At 37.0% G+C, this 18,284-nt stretch overlaps 1 protein-coding gene across 1 annotated transcript; it reads left to right on the top strand.

The window, feature by feature from the left end:
- Positions 1-5,620: 5,620 nt before the first annotated feature.
- Positions 5,621-6,607, top strand: LOC133806601 (patellin-6-like). Its single transcript, XM_062244689.1, has 4 exons — positions 5,621-5,704; positions 5,799-5,923; positions 6,273-6,431; positions 6,526-6,607. The coding sequence occupies exons 1-4, from the start codon at positions 5,621-5,623 to the stop codon at positions 6,605-6,607; spliced, it is 450 nt and encodes a 149-aa protein (XP_062100673.1).
- Positions 6,608-18,284: the final 11,677 nt, after the last annotated feature.

Here is an 18,284-nt window from a genome sequence, read left to right as displayed (position 1 = left end):
GAGCGAAGGAGATGTGGATAATATGGAGAGAGAGAGCTTGGACTTGGAGAGTGGGCCCGTGGGCCGTAGGGGCCGTGGAACGGTGGAAGAGGATATATATTATGAGTTGGGATGTTTGGATGTGGTTTAGGATTATCCCACGTGGGAGTACAGGTTGATTGGCTGTGTGTGTGGGTGTTGTGGTATGAAAATCAATCACTCTTTCGGAGAATACATAAATTAGGGATTTGGTGGTGGTGATTAATCCAAAATGATCTCCACCGTTAAATTTAGATTTTTAAATACTTTATTAGTGCTTGATATGTTAAACTCTTGTGGCTCTAAATTGTTATCCGCGGAATATTCACTATTTTGTTCAAAGGCTCATCGTTATTGTCTAACAAAACTAGATAGTAGTAGATGAAATGATCAAAATTGAGTATCATGATCATTTCATAACTCGATTTAACTGACTTTGACTAAAAAATATATTTATTTTATTTAATCCAAAGATAAATTTTTCACATTCACCGTGTAAACGTGTGCTTAGTTTTATTTAAAAAATTTATTAAATATTTTTATTAAATTTGTATGATTGTCATATAAATTTTAAATAAATAAATAATATTATATATAAAAGAATAAAATAAATATATTAAAAGAAAAATTAAACTAAAATATTGTTTATATTTAAAATAATAATAATAATAATAATACGATAACATTTTAGATTACAAACTATCCTATTTAATATACAAAACATTTATGATATTATTCAAATCACACCTCAATGATTGGAGAAAAAACTTCTTTGTTATCGATCGAAGATAAATGTTATTCTAGTTTCTCATTTGGTTACAGAGTTATACTATTTGTACATACGTCACTTATATATAATGTATTTATTATATATTATATATTATTGTAATAAAAATATTTTATAACATGTGAATTTATGTTAGAGAATATATCCAATAAGAATAGAGAAACAAAAATACAACTCTAAGCAAAATAATACAAAAGACAAGATGATAGATAAACAAGTTGTTATCCCCAAAATTTCAGTTCGGTGACGTGACAATCAGAAGTGATAAGTAGAAATGCATGGTCAGTAAATGACACATTAATAGTTAATAAATGTATTGACTCTTCGGAGTTGTGATAAAGTGATCTGACCGACCTGATAGAATTTATGTCCGACCGGTAAATATTTTTTAGGAGTTTGGCCGACCAGTCAGTCGTTTTGACCGACCAGACATCTGTTTTGGCCGACCAGTCAGTCATTTTGGCCGACCAGTCATTTATTTTGGTCGACTAGTCATTTGTTTTGCCCGATCAGTAAAGTGTTTTGCTAGACCAGAGATGTGTTATGCTAGACCAGAGGTGTGCTAGAGGAGTACTTTGCCTATACCAACCAGAGGTGTGCTTTGCTGACGAGAGGTGCTTGCCTATGTCCTCAGTAACAGCTTCAACCCGAATCATTCTCAACTGCCGCGGGAATCACTCAGATATTCCGGAATAATAGCTATATTATTGTAATTTAAATTCATTTATATTTTATTAATTAAAGTCTGTTGGAAGAACCAAAGACATGGTCAAAGGAATATATCTGATGTACGATCCATGAGCCTATAAATAGAGGGCTCATGGCATCATTTAGGGGGATCTGATCTATTTAGACTGAGAAAAACTCTCTAGTTTTGAAACTTTGGGATTGTTACTTGGGGCATTCTTGGGGCATTTTCTGAGAGCTTAGAGAGATAAAGCTTGTATTCTCTAGAGAGAGAAACTCTGTATTTTTCTACTTACACTTAAGAAACTCAGTTGACTCAGGTTCGTCTGATCTTAAGTGTATGATATATATATCACAACTCTATTACCAACATATTGGGGCTGAACCACTATAAAATTATCAGTGTCATATTTTCTCTTGAAAGTTTATTGTAGTTTTGACGTCTACTCATCGTTGGCCAAAATCGTGGTCAACACAAGTGTTACAACTTTATTGCTCAAAATACAAGTAAATAGAATATATAGAAGAAGAATATCACAAACTCAAAATAATAATAATACAAGTAAATAAGAATAAGAAGAACAAAAGAATAAAAAGAACAATAATAAGAATACAAACTCTCACACAACCAAAATGTAGAGTAGTGTGGATCACCAACTTGAACAAGGTTCAAAACCTTTGTCCAAAACTTATTTCCCATATTCTCTAAGCATTAAGGGATTTCTCAAGGAAATAACTCTATGGAATTATTAAGCATCTATGGTGTATTTTCCAGCCAAGTGCTTTGTGGATAGAAAATAGTGTGTCTTACAAGTGAGCATTATGCTCCTATTTATAGAGTTCGAGATATCGTTTGAATTTTAAATTTCACCAACCCCCATGGCTATTACCAATGTTTAATTTGATGTTTATGGAATTAAAATGGAGATTTGGGAGTTACTTAGGATGTTAGAACCGTTCAAATTGGAAAAAAACTGAAAAGTGGTATTGACTGTCAGCCTCACTGGCCGCGGCCAAGAGTATCAGTGGCTGCGGCCACTGGCCTCTGTCCCCCAGGCCGCGGCTAGGGATAAACAGTGGCCGCGACCACATGCCATTTTCAGTACATAAAATTTCAGTTTTTCTAAAACGTCTCAAACCCTTTCCCACATGATTTTGTAACCTCCACATATCCAATGAGAGTGAAAACATGTATCCAACAACCATATTTCATAATGACTTTGTGAAATCCAAATCAAATGTGTACCATACAATCTACACATTATTGGGTAATATTTGAGAGTTATAGATTTGTAACTCCAAAATATGTCACATTTTGGTACATACATGCGTCCAATTTTGTGACTCTCAATAATATGTTACAAGGTGTGACAAATTACATTTTGTCACATTATTTAAGTTAACATTATATTATTTAAAATAATATAACAATTTATATTAATATAATTATTAGATATTTAGTTTTGAATTAAATATTATTATAATAATAATTTATAATATTTGAATTTATATTAATATAATTACTAAAATTTATTCTAGCAAAATTTTATAAAAAAAATTAAAATTATATATTATATCTTACATATTATTATAATAATGATATTTTGTAAATCATATAATTGGCATTTTTATAGAAATATCTTTTTTCTTAAAAGATAAATTGGTTGATTTAATTGTTTCCTTTTATTATAATTTTCGGAAATATTTCTTTTCCTTTATTATATTTTTCGGAATTGTTTGGAAATATTTGGTTTCCTTTATTTCAATTTTCGGAAACTCTCTTTCCTTTTGTGTGATTTTTGGTCAATAATATGCTTCCTTATTTAGCATATATTGTCTCATTTTGTTTATAAAGGAAACAAAGTTTATTGCAAATATTCGGTACTTACCCAAAGTTATTTTTGGATTATTTGCTGATATATTTTCGTGCAGCTTAAGGATTGCAATCAGGAAGCTAGTTCATAATGTCATTAATTGTTGTTTCCTTTTTGAGCTTGTTTTGATCCGTCATAGGTCTGAGCTGTCCCCACCGATATCGCATCTGTCGGATCAGCATTTTCTAAAAAAGGTAACTCTTCATCAATCAAGAATAATTACTGTGATTCTTGCCTTTATTAGAAGAATTCTTTCTCTGCCTTTGTGAGCACGAAAAAGACTCTATAAATAGGGCTCTAAAGGCAGTGAGAAAAAGAAACTCTTTGGTGCATTATTCGTGAGCTTTATTGTAATATTTGTGAGAGTTCTTCTTTGTATTCAAGATCATAAGTACTCATGTGATCTTGTAGAATTATGTGTGTTTAGTTTTTAGTGGTGAGTTTATACCATGTTCATGAGTGAATACACATTGTAATTTGAACACAACATTTATAGTCTTCGGGAGAAGATTTTTACAAGCCTTGCGTCGGGAGGATGCAAGCACTCGCTGGCCATTGAAGAGAGTTCAAGTGGTTGAGCGTTTCAATCAAGATCAGATTAGTGAAGAGAAATACAACAAGTTGCGGCAAATCTCAAGAGAGAGTCTTGTTTTGTTTAAGTCAATGTTTTTGTACTTGTGATTCTTTATTAATTGGTTTTATTCTTTGGGCGTGGCCCCAAGGAGTAGGTTATCCGAAAGGGTTTCTGAACCTTGTAAAAATTCGTTGTGTTCTTTATTCTTTTGCACTGTCTTTTTATTGTGTTCAGTTTCTGTCGTGATAAGTTTGGTTTCTGTCCCGACAGAACTGTATTCTGTGTAAATAGTTAATTACCATTCCGCACTTTAATTAATTCACTTGGTTTAATTAAATTGGTAATTACTAAAAACAGAATTTCATATTTTATAACATTTAAATTTATATTAATTTAATTAATAAATATCTAATGCTATTTTATAATATTTAAATTTATATTAATATAATTAATAAATATTTATTTTTAATTGATTTTAAAAGTATATTTAATTAAATATTTAAAATATTTCGTTAAAATTAAAAAAAAAAAACGGTTAAAAGAATTTTTTTTATCTATGTAAATAATAATGTGAAATCTATTTATTGAGTCCTTAAAAGCAAATCCACCCACGTATGAATGTGTGTTATTTTAATTCTTATAAATTCTAGAATATTCATTTGATTTTATACTATTTTATACCTAACGCTTCTTTGGTATAAAGTGTTTGTGGAGGGACGGAGATGTGTCATGTGTGGAAGGAAAGGTTAATTCCTTTGTTTGGTAGGAAATGTAAGACGACAGAGGAACAAAGCGGAAGAGAAAAAATCCCTCCAAATCCACAAATTCTAATAATTCCATCTTTAAAATGATAAGAGAAAGAAAGATGGAAAAAAAAAAAAAAAAGTAATTTACATATTTACTTTGTCATAGAATATTATGAAATATTTTTTAATTAAAAATATTTTTTTCATTTATATATTTTTACTAAGTAGAAGCAAATGTATATTGCACGTTTGTTTAGATTTAAAGTTGTAAATATTGTTTATAACTTTAATAAAAACTAGTTTATTATTTTTTTTAAATATATATATACATAGGATAATTCTTCTATAGGGGCTTCACTTTAAGCCCTACCAGTAGGGCTCTAAGTGTTCTTGACCCGTGAACAGTTTTTGGCACGATTTTTTTTATGACCGTGTATATTGTAGTTGTTTAAAACATCCTACAAATTTTCAGAAAATTTCGAATAGTTTACAGTATCGAAAACAAGATTCAAACATGTTGTTTTCCACACGCATAAAAAAAAATTAGTCACGAGTGCAACATGTTTGAACTTAGTTTTCGGTCCTGTAAACTATTCGGAATTTTCTGAAAATTTACAAGATGCTCTAAATAGCTACAATATACGCGGACATAAAAAAAATCGTGCCGAAAACTGTTCACGGGTCGAGAACACTGAGAACCCCACCAGTAGGGCTTAAAGTGAAGCCCCTATAGAGGAATTATCCTATATATATAAAATAAAATGAAGAGATTTTTTCATAAATAAATATATTATAAAAATACATTTCAATTTTACGGTTTCTACTAAATCTTTGCAGTAATACTTTCTTGTATAAAATATATTCAGAAATACGATCTCTTCTTCATCTAACGTATGTCTACTGTAAAACAACTCACAAATAAAGCTTTGAAGATATGCCCAAAAGAGAGCTCAGAGTAGCTTCAAACCAGATCCTCTCTCTCTTTCAAGATAATTATCCTGAAATGGTTGCTCGTAATGTGATTGATTAATTCTTTTTTCTTAGTATCTTTCTACACATTTCATTTTTTTTCACTTTATTAACTTTTTTGTTTTGTTATGTTTTTGGTTTAGATTTTCATCAATGTTCCATGGTACTTCAACATGGTATACTCTGTTTTCAGTCCCTTTTTAACTCAAAGAACTAAGAGCAAGTTCGTGATTTCTAAGGAAGGAAATGTAGCCAAGACACTTTACAAGTAAGCCTGAAATAGTTTGCTTAATTCGATTACTCTAAATTTTTTTTGATTGAGAATCCAAACTGGGTTTGTTTTTTCTGACATTTTCTTTAAAAAAGTTCAAGATTCTGAAGTGGGTTCAAAGCTTGTGTATGTTCAGTTCTTATCAAGTTCAAAGCTTGTGTATATATATGTATATATATTACGTACAGTACAAACCACAACCTCTTTAGTTGTCTTGTCTGTCTTTTCTTTTCATTCCGACGTCGTTTTGGAGCACATTACTTTCCTTTAATACTATGTTTGAGCAACTCACAAGTTTAAAGAAAAATAACTCTACCTTTGTCCTTTTCCTTTCTATCCTGATCAGGTTCATTAGGCCTGAAGATGCTCCTGTTCAGTACGGTGGACTGAGTCGACCCAGCGATTTTCAAAATGGTCCTCCAAAACCAGCTTCTGAGTTCACTGTCAAAGGAGGAGAAAAAGTGAACATTCAGATTGAAGGCATTGAGGTTCATCACTGTCAAAGGTAAGCTGCTTTATTTTCTTTTTAATTGCTTTAGTTGCATTTGGATAGCATTTAAGGTGCATAGATTTGTATTGGGTTGCATTTAAGATTGCAGTGGATTGCATTTAATTAAGGTTGTTGTGGGTTGCATGGGCTGTCATTTAAGGTTTCAGTATGTTGCATTAGACTGCATTTGAGGTTGCAGTAGACTTGCATTTGAGGTCGTATTGTGTTGCATGAGTTGCATAAGGATGAAATTTTCAAATAAATATTTAAAAGTTGTTGTAGGTAGCATGGACTTGCATTTGAGGTTGCATTGGATTGCTTTAGGTTGCAATGGGCTTGCATTTGTGGTTGTAGTTTGCTTTGAGATGTTATGTAGCAGAAGATCAGGTTGCTTAGTTTGTTTAAGTTGCTTCTTATTTTGATAAAGAATTTCAAGCATAAAATGGTCGCTATATGAGTTGCTTTGGAGCTTTAGAGTTCGTAATTCATATGTATAACTCACATTAAGAGTTACAGTGGGTTGCACTTGGACTAGCCATGGGTTGCTTTAGGTTGCATGTGGTTGCACTTAGACTAGTCATGTGTTGCTTTAGGTTGCATGTGGTTGCATTCGTAATTCATATGGATAACTCACATTAGGAGTTGCAGTGGGTTGCACTTGGACTAGTCATGTGTTGCTTTAGGTTGCATGTGGTTACATTCGTAATTCATATGTATAACTCACATTAGGAGTTGCAGTGGGTTGCACTTGGACTAGCCATGCGTTGCTTTAGGTTGCATGTGGTTGCATTCGTAATTCATATGGATAGCTCACATTAGGAGTTGCAGTGGGTTACACTTGGACTAGCCATGTGTTGCTTTCGGTTGCATGTGGTTGCATTCGTAATTCATATGGATAACTCACATTATTAGTTGCAGTGGGTTGCAGTTGGACTAGCCATGCGTTGCTTTAGGTTGCATGTGGTTGCATTCGTAATTCATATAGATAACTCACATTAGGAGTTGCAGTGAGTTGCAGTGGGTTGCAGTGGGTTGTACTTGGACTAGTCATGGGTTGCTTTAGGTTGCATGTGGTTGCATTCGTAATTCATATGTATAACTCACATTAGGAGTTGCAGTGGGTTGCACTTGGACTAGCCATGCGTTGCTTTAGGTTGCATGTGGTTGCATTCGTAATTCATATGGATAACTCAAATTAGGAGTTGCAGTGGGTTGCACTTGGACTAGCCATGTGTTGCTTTCGGTTGCATGTGGTTGCATTCGTAATTCATATGGATAACTCACATTAGGAGTTGCAGTGGGTTGCACTTGGACTAGCCATGCGTTGCTTTAGGTTGCATGTGGTTGCATTCGTAATTCATATGGATAACTCACATTAAGAGTTGCAGTGGGTTGCACTTGGACTAGCCATGCGTTGCTTTAGGTTGCATGTGGTTGCATTCGTAATTCATATAGATAACTCACATTAGGAGTTGCAGTGGGTTGCACTTGGACTAGCCATGTGTTGCTTTCGGTTTCCATTGGTTGCATGAGGTTGCATTTGAGGTTGTAGTGGGTTGCATTATTTGCATAAGGATAAATTTTGCAAATGAGTTGTTTTAGGTTGTAGAAGGTGCGAAGGTTGCCATCCACACGGGGTTGCATTAGGAATGCATGGTCCTGCATTTGAGCTTGCAGTGGATTGTATTAGGTTGCATTGACTTGCATTTGAGGTTATAGTTTGTTGAATTAACTTTCATTTGAGGTTGCATGAGTTGCAAAAGAATGAAATTAACATATCATTTTTTTTAAGTTGCATTAAGCTTGCATTTGAGGTTGCTTCAGTTGCATAAGAATGAAATGAGCATATGATTTTTTTTTTTAAAGTCATCATTGGTTGCATTAAGTTGCATGAGGTTGCATATGAGTTTTCAGCTTGGGAAAATAAGGTTGCACGAGGTTGCAATCGGTTGCGTTTGCTTGAATTTGAGGTTGCATGAGTTGCATAAGGATCAAATTAGGTTATTAATTTTTTTAAAGTTGCATTGGGTTTCTTTTCAGAATGTAGTGGGTTGCTTTGAGTTGTATTGAATTTGCTTTAAGTTGTAGGCAAGGATTTCACACATCTCCAATCAATAATTTCAATCATAACATGATAGACAAAGCAAAAGGGTGAGTGAGAAATGAGAAACTTACCACGAAGAGCCTGAAAAAAATTCTCTTATAATCTTGTGAACGAAAAACCTGAAAAATTAAAAATAAAATCACTCAATATTCATAAATGTCATCACAAAATATGAAATGAAGTACAAAATAACAATTCCAAAATCACTATATTAGAGGTGCGAAACCAATAAATTTCCTCCAAGTGTATATAGTTGTTGTTTGACTTTCTTTGATACTTGGATCATAAATTAACTTATTATAGTCTAGTGCAGTAGTATTAATCACATAATCTATATGAAGTAATCATAATTTATATATATATATATAAACTTTATTTTGGTGAGCAAGGAAAACACCACTAGAAGGACATTGAATTTATCTTATTCTTTTTTCTTATTTAATATAAGTGTATAAATAAATGAAGTAAACAGATAAAAAAAATGATTCTCTGAAAGAATATTGCCATGTTCTAGTTCCTATAAAATTGGTAAACCAATACAAATGTTTGATTGTGGGAGAGAGAGTAGAGAAATGGAGGTGATGACTAAGAAACCGTAATTATGAAATATGAAAAAGTGGATTACCGTATAAATGAATTATTGCATATATAAAAGTGTAATAACTTAATTAATACCGTAAATATGGAAAAATCATGTAAAAAGTAGTATATGCGGTTATTTTCCTAAAATGAATTATATTTTTATAATATATATAAATATTTATATCAATAATCTCTACATATATCACATCTAAACACAACGTTGACATATATATATATATTTATATGACTACATGACATATATATAAAATACAATAATATTTAAAAAGAAATTAATAATAGAAGTAAAATAAGAATAGAAAAAGTTATAGTATAAACAGTAGTATACATGCATTAATTATTTTTAGTTTATAATGTATCTTACAATGTCATTTGGTGAATTTGATGAAGAAAAAGAGTTTCAATCACTTGATAAAAAATAAACATCACACAAATTTATAAGATAAAAAATGATATGTATGTTTTTATTATTTTTAAATAAATATGATTTAATTATTTAAATTATCATAAAATATCCTAAAAATATTCTATTTTAATCAATTAATTAATTTATTTTTGTTTAAATTTATGTTTGTTCTAATTTTTGAATTTGACAGTGACAACAAAATATTATATATATTATATATTCAGGGCCGGCCCTGAAAAAAAGTGGGCCTAAGACGGTTTTAATAAATTTGAAAAAAATGGACCATTTTGTATATGTAATTTTAAATAAAATTAAACTAATATTTAGTAATTTTAAAAAATGGGCCCTGGGTAGGGGTGGGCCCTAGGCACGGGCCTAGCCCGCCTATGCCCAGGGCCGGCCCTGTATATATTTAATATGATATTAAGTTTAAGTTTAATTAAATTTTATTTAAGTTATCATCGTAAAATATCTCAAAAATATCATATTTTATTTTGTTTATTTATTTAAGTTTAGGTCTTGATTAGCGTGCCGGGAGGGCATAATTTGTATATGTGTGATTTAATAGTTTAATGCATGATTATGTGTCATGCATGAATATGACTATGTGACATGCATGTTTGTGAGTATTAGATATGCATGTGAGCCCTTTATAGCTTATAAGTGCATATTTGTAATTTTGGCCCGTTGAATGCATAAATGTGATTATATGTGATAAATTATTGAGACCACATTATTATGTGGATATATTTGTAGCATATGGCTCGGGACGGTCCTAGAGAGTGGATTGGCGAAATAGTAACAGCGGGGTTCAATACCCGACTCGGGAGGGGCCTAGGGGTATTTTAGGGAATTTAGAGAATAATTTGGAAATTATGGGACATTGAATAAATAAATTGTAATTAATGGGATGACGGGATTGATTGGTAAATATTAGGAACATTTGAGGAATTAGTGGGAATTGGGGGAAATGACCATTTTACCCCTAGGGACAATTTGAGGACTAGCTAAGTTATAAGGGAGGATTGGTCATTGTGTGTGGTTAAGGGTAGGGTTAGCCAAACTATTTGGGCATTTAGTTTATACCAGACATATGAGGAAGACCCCAATTTCATTTACTCTCTATCACACTTTCACTCTTGAAGAACTTGAAGGAGTTGAAGCTAAGGGAAGGAAAAGGGTTGCAGAACTTAGGCTTGAACCTGGGAATTAGACTGGTTTGGGCTGGGTCAAGCTGAGGAAAGGCCAGCTTAAAGATAGCCAGGGATTATGAGGATTTTAGGTCACCAATTCAGGTAAGGTTCAACTTTAATTTACTAATTTGAGCTGAGTAGTTTTGAAGCTTAGAACATGTGTTAAATCTGGGTTCTTGGGTATAAGTTAGTTGATGAATTACTGGAAGTTTGAGTAGAATTTATGTGTTCTAGTATGCTTAGAATTTATGGTTTGAGTCTAGGTTTTTTTTTGCCCTGGTGATTTAGTTGGAAGTGGGAGTGTAATGGGTTTGAAACCTTGTGGTTCTTAGCTGGAAAGAGTTGGAGAAAACCCACTATTTCTGGGCTTGAAGGGGGCGTGCCGCGATCCAGGCCTGGGGCACCATGGCGTGTGTGCCCATTTGGCTCTGGGATGCTCTTTGAGATGGGGGCGCGCCGCGACCCACTAAGCCAAGTCGCGACCCACCTGAGGATTTTAGCCTTATAATTGTTTCTAGAATTGGTAAGGCTCAGGGGTTCGAACCTAGGCGCTCGGGACAATTTCTACTACCCGGTTTGGTAGAAATTGAGGTCTCAGAGGCTAGTTTCTGTCTCATAAGTATTTATTTGAATTGGAAGTTAACAATTACCTATTGGACACTGTGACTAGGTTTGTCGCCAAGGCTTAGGACTGAGGATCGTGCTCGGGATAATTCCATTATCTCCGTTCGAAATTAAAGGTAAGAAAACTGCACCCTTGTGTGGCTATGTTGGGACTAAGATTCCCTGTATTTGAAATCATATGCTGTACAACTTTGATAATGCCATGTGAGCATGAAATGAACGACCTAAGAGTGTCAGGGCTGATAATTTGTGCACAGGATGCAGCTCGACCATTGTGAGCTCGGGTTAACTAGATAAACACTGGACTCGACCTAAGTGAGCCGGAGTCAGTGGGTTAAACAGAGGGTGCGGCCTAAGGGTGTCGACCCTGAGTATTGTGTATTGATTGAGATAAACTATTGAATATAGATGTTTATTGTTGTTAGCTTGATGCTATGGCTTGTTGAATATCTGGTTAATTGTCTTGGGAGTTATGTGAATATCATCATTGATTATGCTATGCTATTATGGTTTTGTTGCTGGGTCTCGGCTCATGGGTGCTATGTGGTGAAGTTAAGGCAAGGGTAAGATGGATCAACCATGAGTTGGAGAGCTCTAGGGGCGAGGTGTACATTGTCAGCTGCTCGTCCGCCACGACTGAGGAATTGTACAGGAAAACAGAAACCTAAAATGTGTATTTTTCCATTAGAGTGGCCTCTGATTGTATATAACTTTTAAGAGTTTGTAAATTGTCTTTTAAATCCTATTTTTGGGATCCCATGTATCAAACATCTATTTTAATAAAAACTAACCGTTATGATCAAAATCTTTTAACCCTAACATGATTATGACTTCAGGATCACATTTTTATTCAAATGACTATATTAGCAAGTCTTACACTGTTTCAAATACACAGTGTAACGGTCTTGGTTTTCAAGGGCGTTACAACTTGGTATCAGAACGGCCTAGGTTTAAGGGTTCCTGAAGACTGGCTGGACATGTACACTCTTCGCTAAGACAAACTCGACTCAGGGTTCGAAAATTGCATACATGTGATTATATGGTTAAGTGTTTGAATGAAATATAAATGCTTTACTGCATGATTAATAGGGAGCATGAGATATTGATAGGGCCTGGCCCTTGACTGATGTTTGATGATAATGAGGCGTGCTTATTAGCATTGTTGTTGCATGTGAGTGAATATTTGAATGATTATTTACATCTTTATTACTTATGGTTGGTTGAGTTCCAACAGTGGATCAAGGAAAGATTGTTACCTATCATCATTGTTTGACCACCGAGTCATTGATTGGAGATAAACTTGGATAGCTATGCGTCCAAGGCGATCTATACGACTAGCCGACACTGGGTTTGAGGCTAGAGATGATGACCAGGGCCAAAACCCACCGCCAGTCCTTGAGAACTGGCAGTAGATACTTGCAGACATGCAAGTTCGGTTTCAGAGCCATGAAGAGCAAATCTGACTTATGAGACAGCAGGCTCCGTCAGGGGGTGCTGCACCTATTTTGCCATCTGCTGTGGCACCAGTTGTACAGACAACTGAGGTTGGGAACAGGTGGGAGCCACTGTATGAGCGGTTCAGGAGACAACATCCTCCAACCTTTGAGGGAGGACCGGATCCACTGAAGGGCGAATAGTGGATGAGTATGATTACTTCTATCCTGGATTTCATGAGGGTGGAAGGTAATGATAGGGTGGCATGTGCCACCTATATGCTGATGGAGGATGCCCGTATCTGGTGGGAAGTGGCATCACAGACCAGGGACATTTCTACTCTGAGTTGGGATGGGTTCAGAGACCTGTTCAGCCAAAAGTACTATAACGCTGCTGTCAGGGCAGCGAATGTGAATGAGTTTGTGGGGTTGGTGCAGGGCAACATGATAGTTACAGAGTACGCCCTGAAAGTTGATAGGCTTGCGAAGTTCATATCAGATCTAGTGACTACTGATGCAGCTAGGCAAGATAGATTTATTCGAGGGCTTAATGCTATGATAGCCCGGGATGTGAGAATTATAACAGTACCTGGGGGGACGACTTATGCCCAGGCTGTTGAGAAGGCTCTTACCACTTAGCAGGCGGAGAATAAGATTTGGAAGGAGAACGCTGCGAGATGGGAGGTTCACAGGGCGATGCCTCCATATTCAGGGTCTGGTAGGGGCGGAGGCCCCAGTGATCTGAAGAGGAAGATCCCTGACACTTTGACCGCTGTTGGCCCTAATAGGAGGGGTTGGGGTGCTCAGGGTGGCCGCCAGGGAGGCGGTGAGACATGGAGAAGCTACCCAGAGTGCACGAGGTGCAGAAGACGCCATTCAGGTGAATATCGGACTAAGGCCTGTTATGTGTGCAGGGTGGTGGGACACCTCAAGAAGGACTGTCCAACAAGGAAGAAAAAGGAAGCAGGAAAGGTGGATAGCTTGACTTCAGCTCGAGTGTTCACCTTGACGCAGGCATAGGCCGAGGCTAGTCCCTCGGTGGTGACAGGTCAGCTTTCTAGCGCTGGCTCTCCTTTTACTGTATTGATTGACTCTGGTGCTACACATTCGTTTGTTTCTAGTAAGGTAATTGATAGATTGTGTAGACCTAGTGAGTATTATACTGCGGGGTTTGAGACTATACTGCTCACAGGGGAACTGGTGGTGTCTAGGAGGTGGATTAGAGCACTGCTGGTGATGGTTGATGGTTGATGGTAGGGAGCTATCAGTAAACTTGATTGAGTAAGGTATGGAGGATTTTGACATGATTCTTGGGATGGATTGGCTGGTCAGATATGGGGCAACCATTGATTATAGGAAAAGGATGGTGACCTTTGAGCTTGAGGGAGAAGATCCCTTTGTTTTCGTGGGTGAGGTGCAGGGACCATGCATACCCATGATATCATTGTTTACCCAAAAATGGCTCCTGGTGACGTGGTAAGGAATTCTTGCACTTGGTTGGCACATGGCAGTTCTAAGTAAGGGGATCCTGTTCGGTCATCGACCATATAATTGTTGGTTTGTCAAGTCTTGCGGTTAAGTGCGACCAGTCTAGTCGCAAGCTTCCATTTACTTCCTTTGAGATACACAATCTTGTAATAATTATATTCATTATATTTCCTTTTATTACCTTGATACGCTGATCTTAAGTGAAATTAAGGCCCATTGGCCCATGTAACCCCCTTGAGCATATAAATAAGCATGATAGGGCTCAAGGAAGGGACTTTTGAACTTTTAATCTTTGGATTTAGAGAGAAAAGCATAGTGTGATTATCCATTGAAAATTGTAATACTCTCAAGGCTTGTGAAACTCAAGAACCCTAGTTCTTTGATCACAGTATTGTGATTCAATATCAATAAGAACACTAAGTGGACGTAGGTAATTACCATCTAGTTGGGGTCGAATCACTATAAATCACTTGTGTCAATTTTTTCCCATTTGATTCTCTTCTGGATTTCCTTTTTGTTCTTTGTCGTTTATTTGACTTCTTGTCATTGACCAAATCAAGGGTCAACATTTTGGTGCTTTCATTGAGAGATCAATCAAAATCTTCAAAAAGATCAAATGGCGAAGACATCCAAGAGAGCTGGACAGGCTGCTGGCGCTGCATCCTCTCAACCTCCTCCTCCAAATGTGGCTGAAAATGAGCCACACTTGGATTTTGAGGAGGAGGAAATGAATTCTGAGACGCTGAAGACAACACTGAGTGTGTTGCAGGACGAGTTAGCCAATCTGAGGGCCAATCAAGAGAATGCGGCGGAGACTGTAATGCCCTGGTTACCCCAGAACAGTTACGGTGAACAGTGAACCGGAAATTTGACTCGCTACCCGAGTCCTTTGGTTAAAAACGTGATCTAAGTGTTATTATTAGGTTAAGGTGAAAAACCAGTAAAAAGGAAAGGATACATTTCACTAAGTAAATAAACTGCTCATGAGCCTTTCAAAGTGTTTACAAGTAGTTTGTAATACAAAAGAGTCACTACTGTTTCAAATTTACAGTCCCCGCCGGCCTAAGCGGCAAAAATAGGGTAAACCCCTAGTCCCTCTGAGAACTCCTTGACCGTGGCGGTCAAGCGGCCCTGTATGTACACAACATTGCCCAAGCTCTCCACTCAGGGTTGGGTGAGCTTCTCTTTCCCTTTACCTGCACCACAAAGCACCCATGAGCCAAGACCCAGCAAGAAAACACAATAAAACATGATATAATATCAACAACGATCATAATAACCATTCAGGACTATCAGTCCAACAAATAGGTGACAATAGCCAAAAGTCACAATAGTGAGCACATCTCCCTCTAGCCATGTGACGATAGGGTCACCAGGGCTTAACTGATAAGAAGTTCTTTCATAAGTTTGATCAGGACAGGTGCATGGTGATTAGTCACCAACATAACCTTCCGCTCGACCCTAGAGTCGAAGCTATGGACAATGTCCCCTAGCCATGTGACAAACGGTCACTGGGGTCATATACCTTGGCTATAGTCATCTGGTCGTAGACCAGGCAAGCGCTTATAAGTTCTTCGACCCTAGGGTCGGTCCCGCATTAATGCCATAAAGCTATTCAATGCGTGATCATCGACTTTAGAGTCGGTCCCTGACTAGTCAGTGTCTTAAACAGGTAATCAGCGTTCATTAGCATTTAATATGCAATCCACGTCCACATATATCAACCAACATGCTTCAATATCAGACCATGCATGTCATATATCTATACAGGGTGCAACTGTATTCATACACTGTTTTCTTACCTCTGGTTCAAGTGAGAATTATTGTATGAACGACCCTTGAGAACGATCAACCTTTAAATTCCTTGACGGTCACCTGGTCATAACCAAAATATAGGATTCATCAATAAAAATGCCAACTGAGGGTTCCCAAACCAAATCCCAGCCTCCGAGACATCAAATACTACCCAACCGGGTACTAGGTTCAACCCCGAGGCCTAAGGTTTGAATCCCCAAGCTAAAAACATCATTTTGGTCAAAATGGCCTTAAGGGCCGCGACCCTCCCCTGCTGCGCCGCGGCACGCCCTCAAACAGAGAGGGACTCCCCCTGCTAGACGCCAAGGGTCGCGGCGCACCCCTGCTGCGCCGCGGCGCCCAGCCCAGACCAGCAATACGCCCTCACACGAACCCAGTTTTTCCCCTGTGTTCTTTCCTCTCAAACCAGTCCTTCAAACCATCTCTAATCCTCCTCCAAACATACAATTAAACCCCCAAATAACACCCATAGCTCACCCTCATCAAATCCCAATCAAACCAACACTAAAACTCCCTTTGATTCCCACTTCCATCAAGAACTTTAAAGCTGAAAACTAAAGATAAAAACAGAGCATAACTTGAGTTCAATGATCAAAACTCACCTTAAAACCTGTTTTGAACTTCCCTCACTAGCTGAACCAAGTCCACCAACCCAGCTTTTAAGTTCCCTAGCTTGGATTCCCACCTAGAACTCAAAACCTCAAAGGAATGATGAAGAAGATGGTGTACGGGAAAGGAAGAAGCAAATCTCTATTTTTGTTCTGTTTATTCCACATACTTCTACAGTCAACAGCCTCTTAAATCATATATATCCACCCTTAAATGACCAAAATACCCTTGAGTCATCTAAAGCTTCTCAAACTATTCTAAGGGTAAAATTGGTACTTTTCACCTATCCCGTTAATCATAATTAACGCTTCCCACTTCCCGCTAATTTCAATACCCTCAAACACCAATAATTCATATCCCGTTACCCTAAAATCCCCAGTAACGCTATAATCAATAATATCACCCCGAGACTCACCCCGAGCCCCGAGCTCAAACCTGTTATGACCAAACCGATAAATCATGCTTAAAGATCGTCTCATGTCGAAATACTTGAACCAATCCACATTATAATGTGGTCTCACAATATACCATTAATCATGCAAACAAATATTCAATTATACCCTCAACGGGCCAAATTACCAAAACACCCCTGTAAACAAATGTGGACTCACATGCATGCATTTAACGTCATATTATAATATAATTCTCATAAACATGCATAAACACATTTAATGGCATAATTAAACAGTTATGGCCCTCCCGGCCTACTAATCCAGCAATTAGACCATAATAGGGAATCCGGGGCATTACAACTATCCCCTCCTTACAGAAATTTCGTCCTCGAAATTTACCTGAACAGCTCGGGATACTGACTCCGCATATCTGACTCCAGCTCCCAGGTCGCCTCCTCGACCTTGCTGTTCCTCCACAATACCTTAACCAAAGGTATTGTCTTGTTCCTCAGGACTTTATCTTTCTGATCAAGTATCTAAACAGGCTGCTCCTCAAAGGAGAGATCTGGTTCAAGCTCCAGATCTTCATAACTCAAAACATGACTCTCATCAGATACATACCTCCGAAGAGCAGATACATGGAACACATTATGCACGGCCGACAACGCCGGAGGCAAAGCTAGCCTGTAAGCCACTTGACCAATCCTCTCCAGGATCTCAAATGGACCTACAAACCTGGGACTCAGCTTGCCTTTCTTTCCAAACCTTCTCACCCCTTTCCATGGCGAGACTCTAAGAAAGACATAGTCTCCTACTTGGAACTCCACGTTCCTGCGTTTGGGATCTGCATAGCTCTTTTGTCTACTCTGAGAAGTAAGCATTCGAGCTCTAATCTTGTCAATAGCCTCACTGGTCCTCTGAACCGCCTCAGGACCTAAGTATCTCCTTTCACCTGTCTCATCCCAATGAATGGGAGATCTACACTTCCTACCATACAACATCTCATAAGGTGCAACACCAATGGTACACTGATAACTGTTATTATAGGAGAACTCTATCAAAGGCAGATACTTACTCCATGACCCACCAAAGTCCAGCACACATGCCCGCAGCATGTCCTCCAATATCTGGATCGTCCTCTCAGATTGCCCATCTGTCTGAGGATGATAAGCTGTACTGAACTTCAGTCGTGTACCCATGGATG

Source organism: Humulus lupulus, chromosome X (assembly GCF_963169125.1).
Source record: "Humulus lupulus chromosome X, drHumLupu1.1, whole genome shotgun sequence".
Classification (NCBI taxonomy): domain Eukaryota; kingdom Viridiplantae; phylum Streptophyta; class Magnoliopsida; order Rosales; family Cannabaceae; genus Humulus; species Humulus lupulus.
Note: the sequence above shows the minus strand (reverse complement) of the source record. Positions and strands in the feature narration are given on the sequence as shown.

Coding starts and splice junctions, on each gene's coding strand:
- LOC133806601 (XM_062244689.1), top strand. CDS start 5,621: ATGCCCAAAAGAGAGCTCAGAGTAGCTTCAAACCAGATCCTCTCTCTC. Junction 5,705..5,798: donor CTGAAATGGTTGCTCGTAAT/GTGATTGATTAA, acceptor TTTTTGGTTTAG/ATTTTCATCAATGTTCCATG. Junction 5,924..6,272: donor GTAGCCAAGACACTTTACAA/GTAAGCCTGAAA, acceptor TATCCTGATCAG/GTTCATTAGGCCTGAAGATG.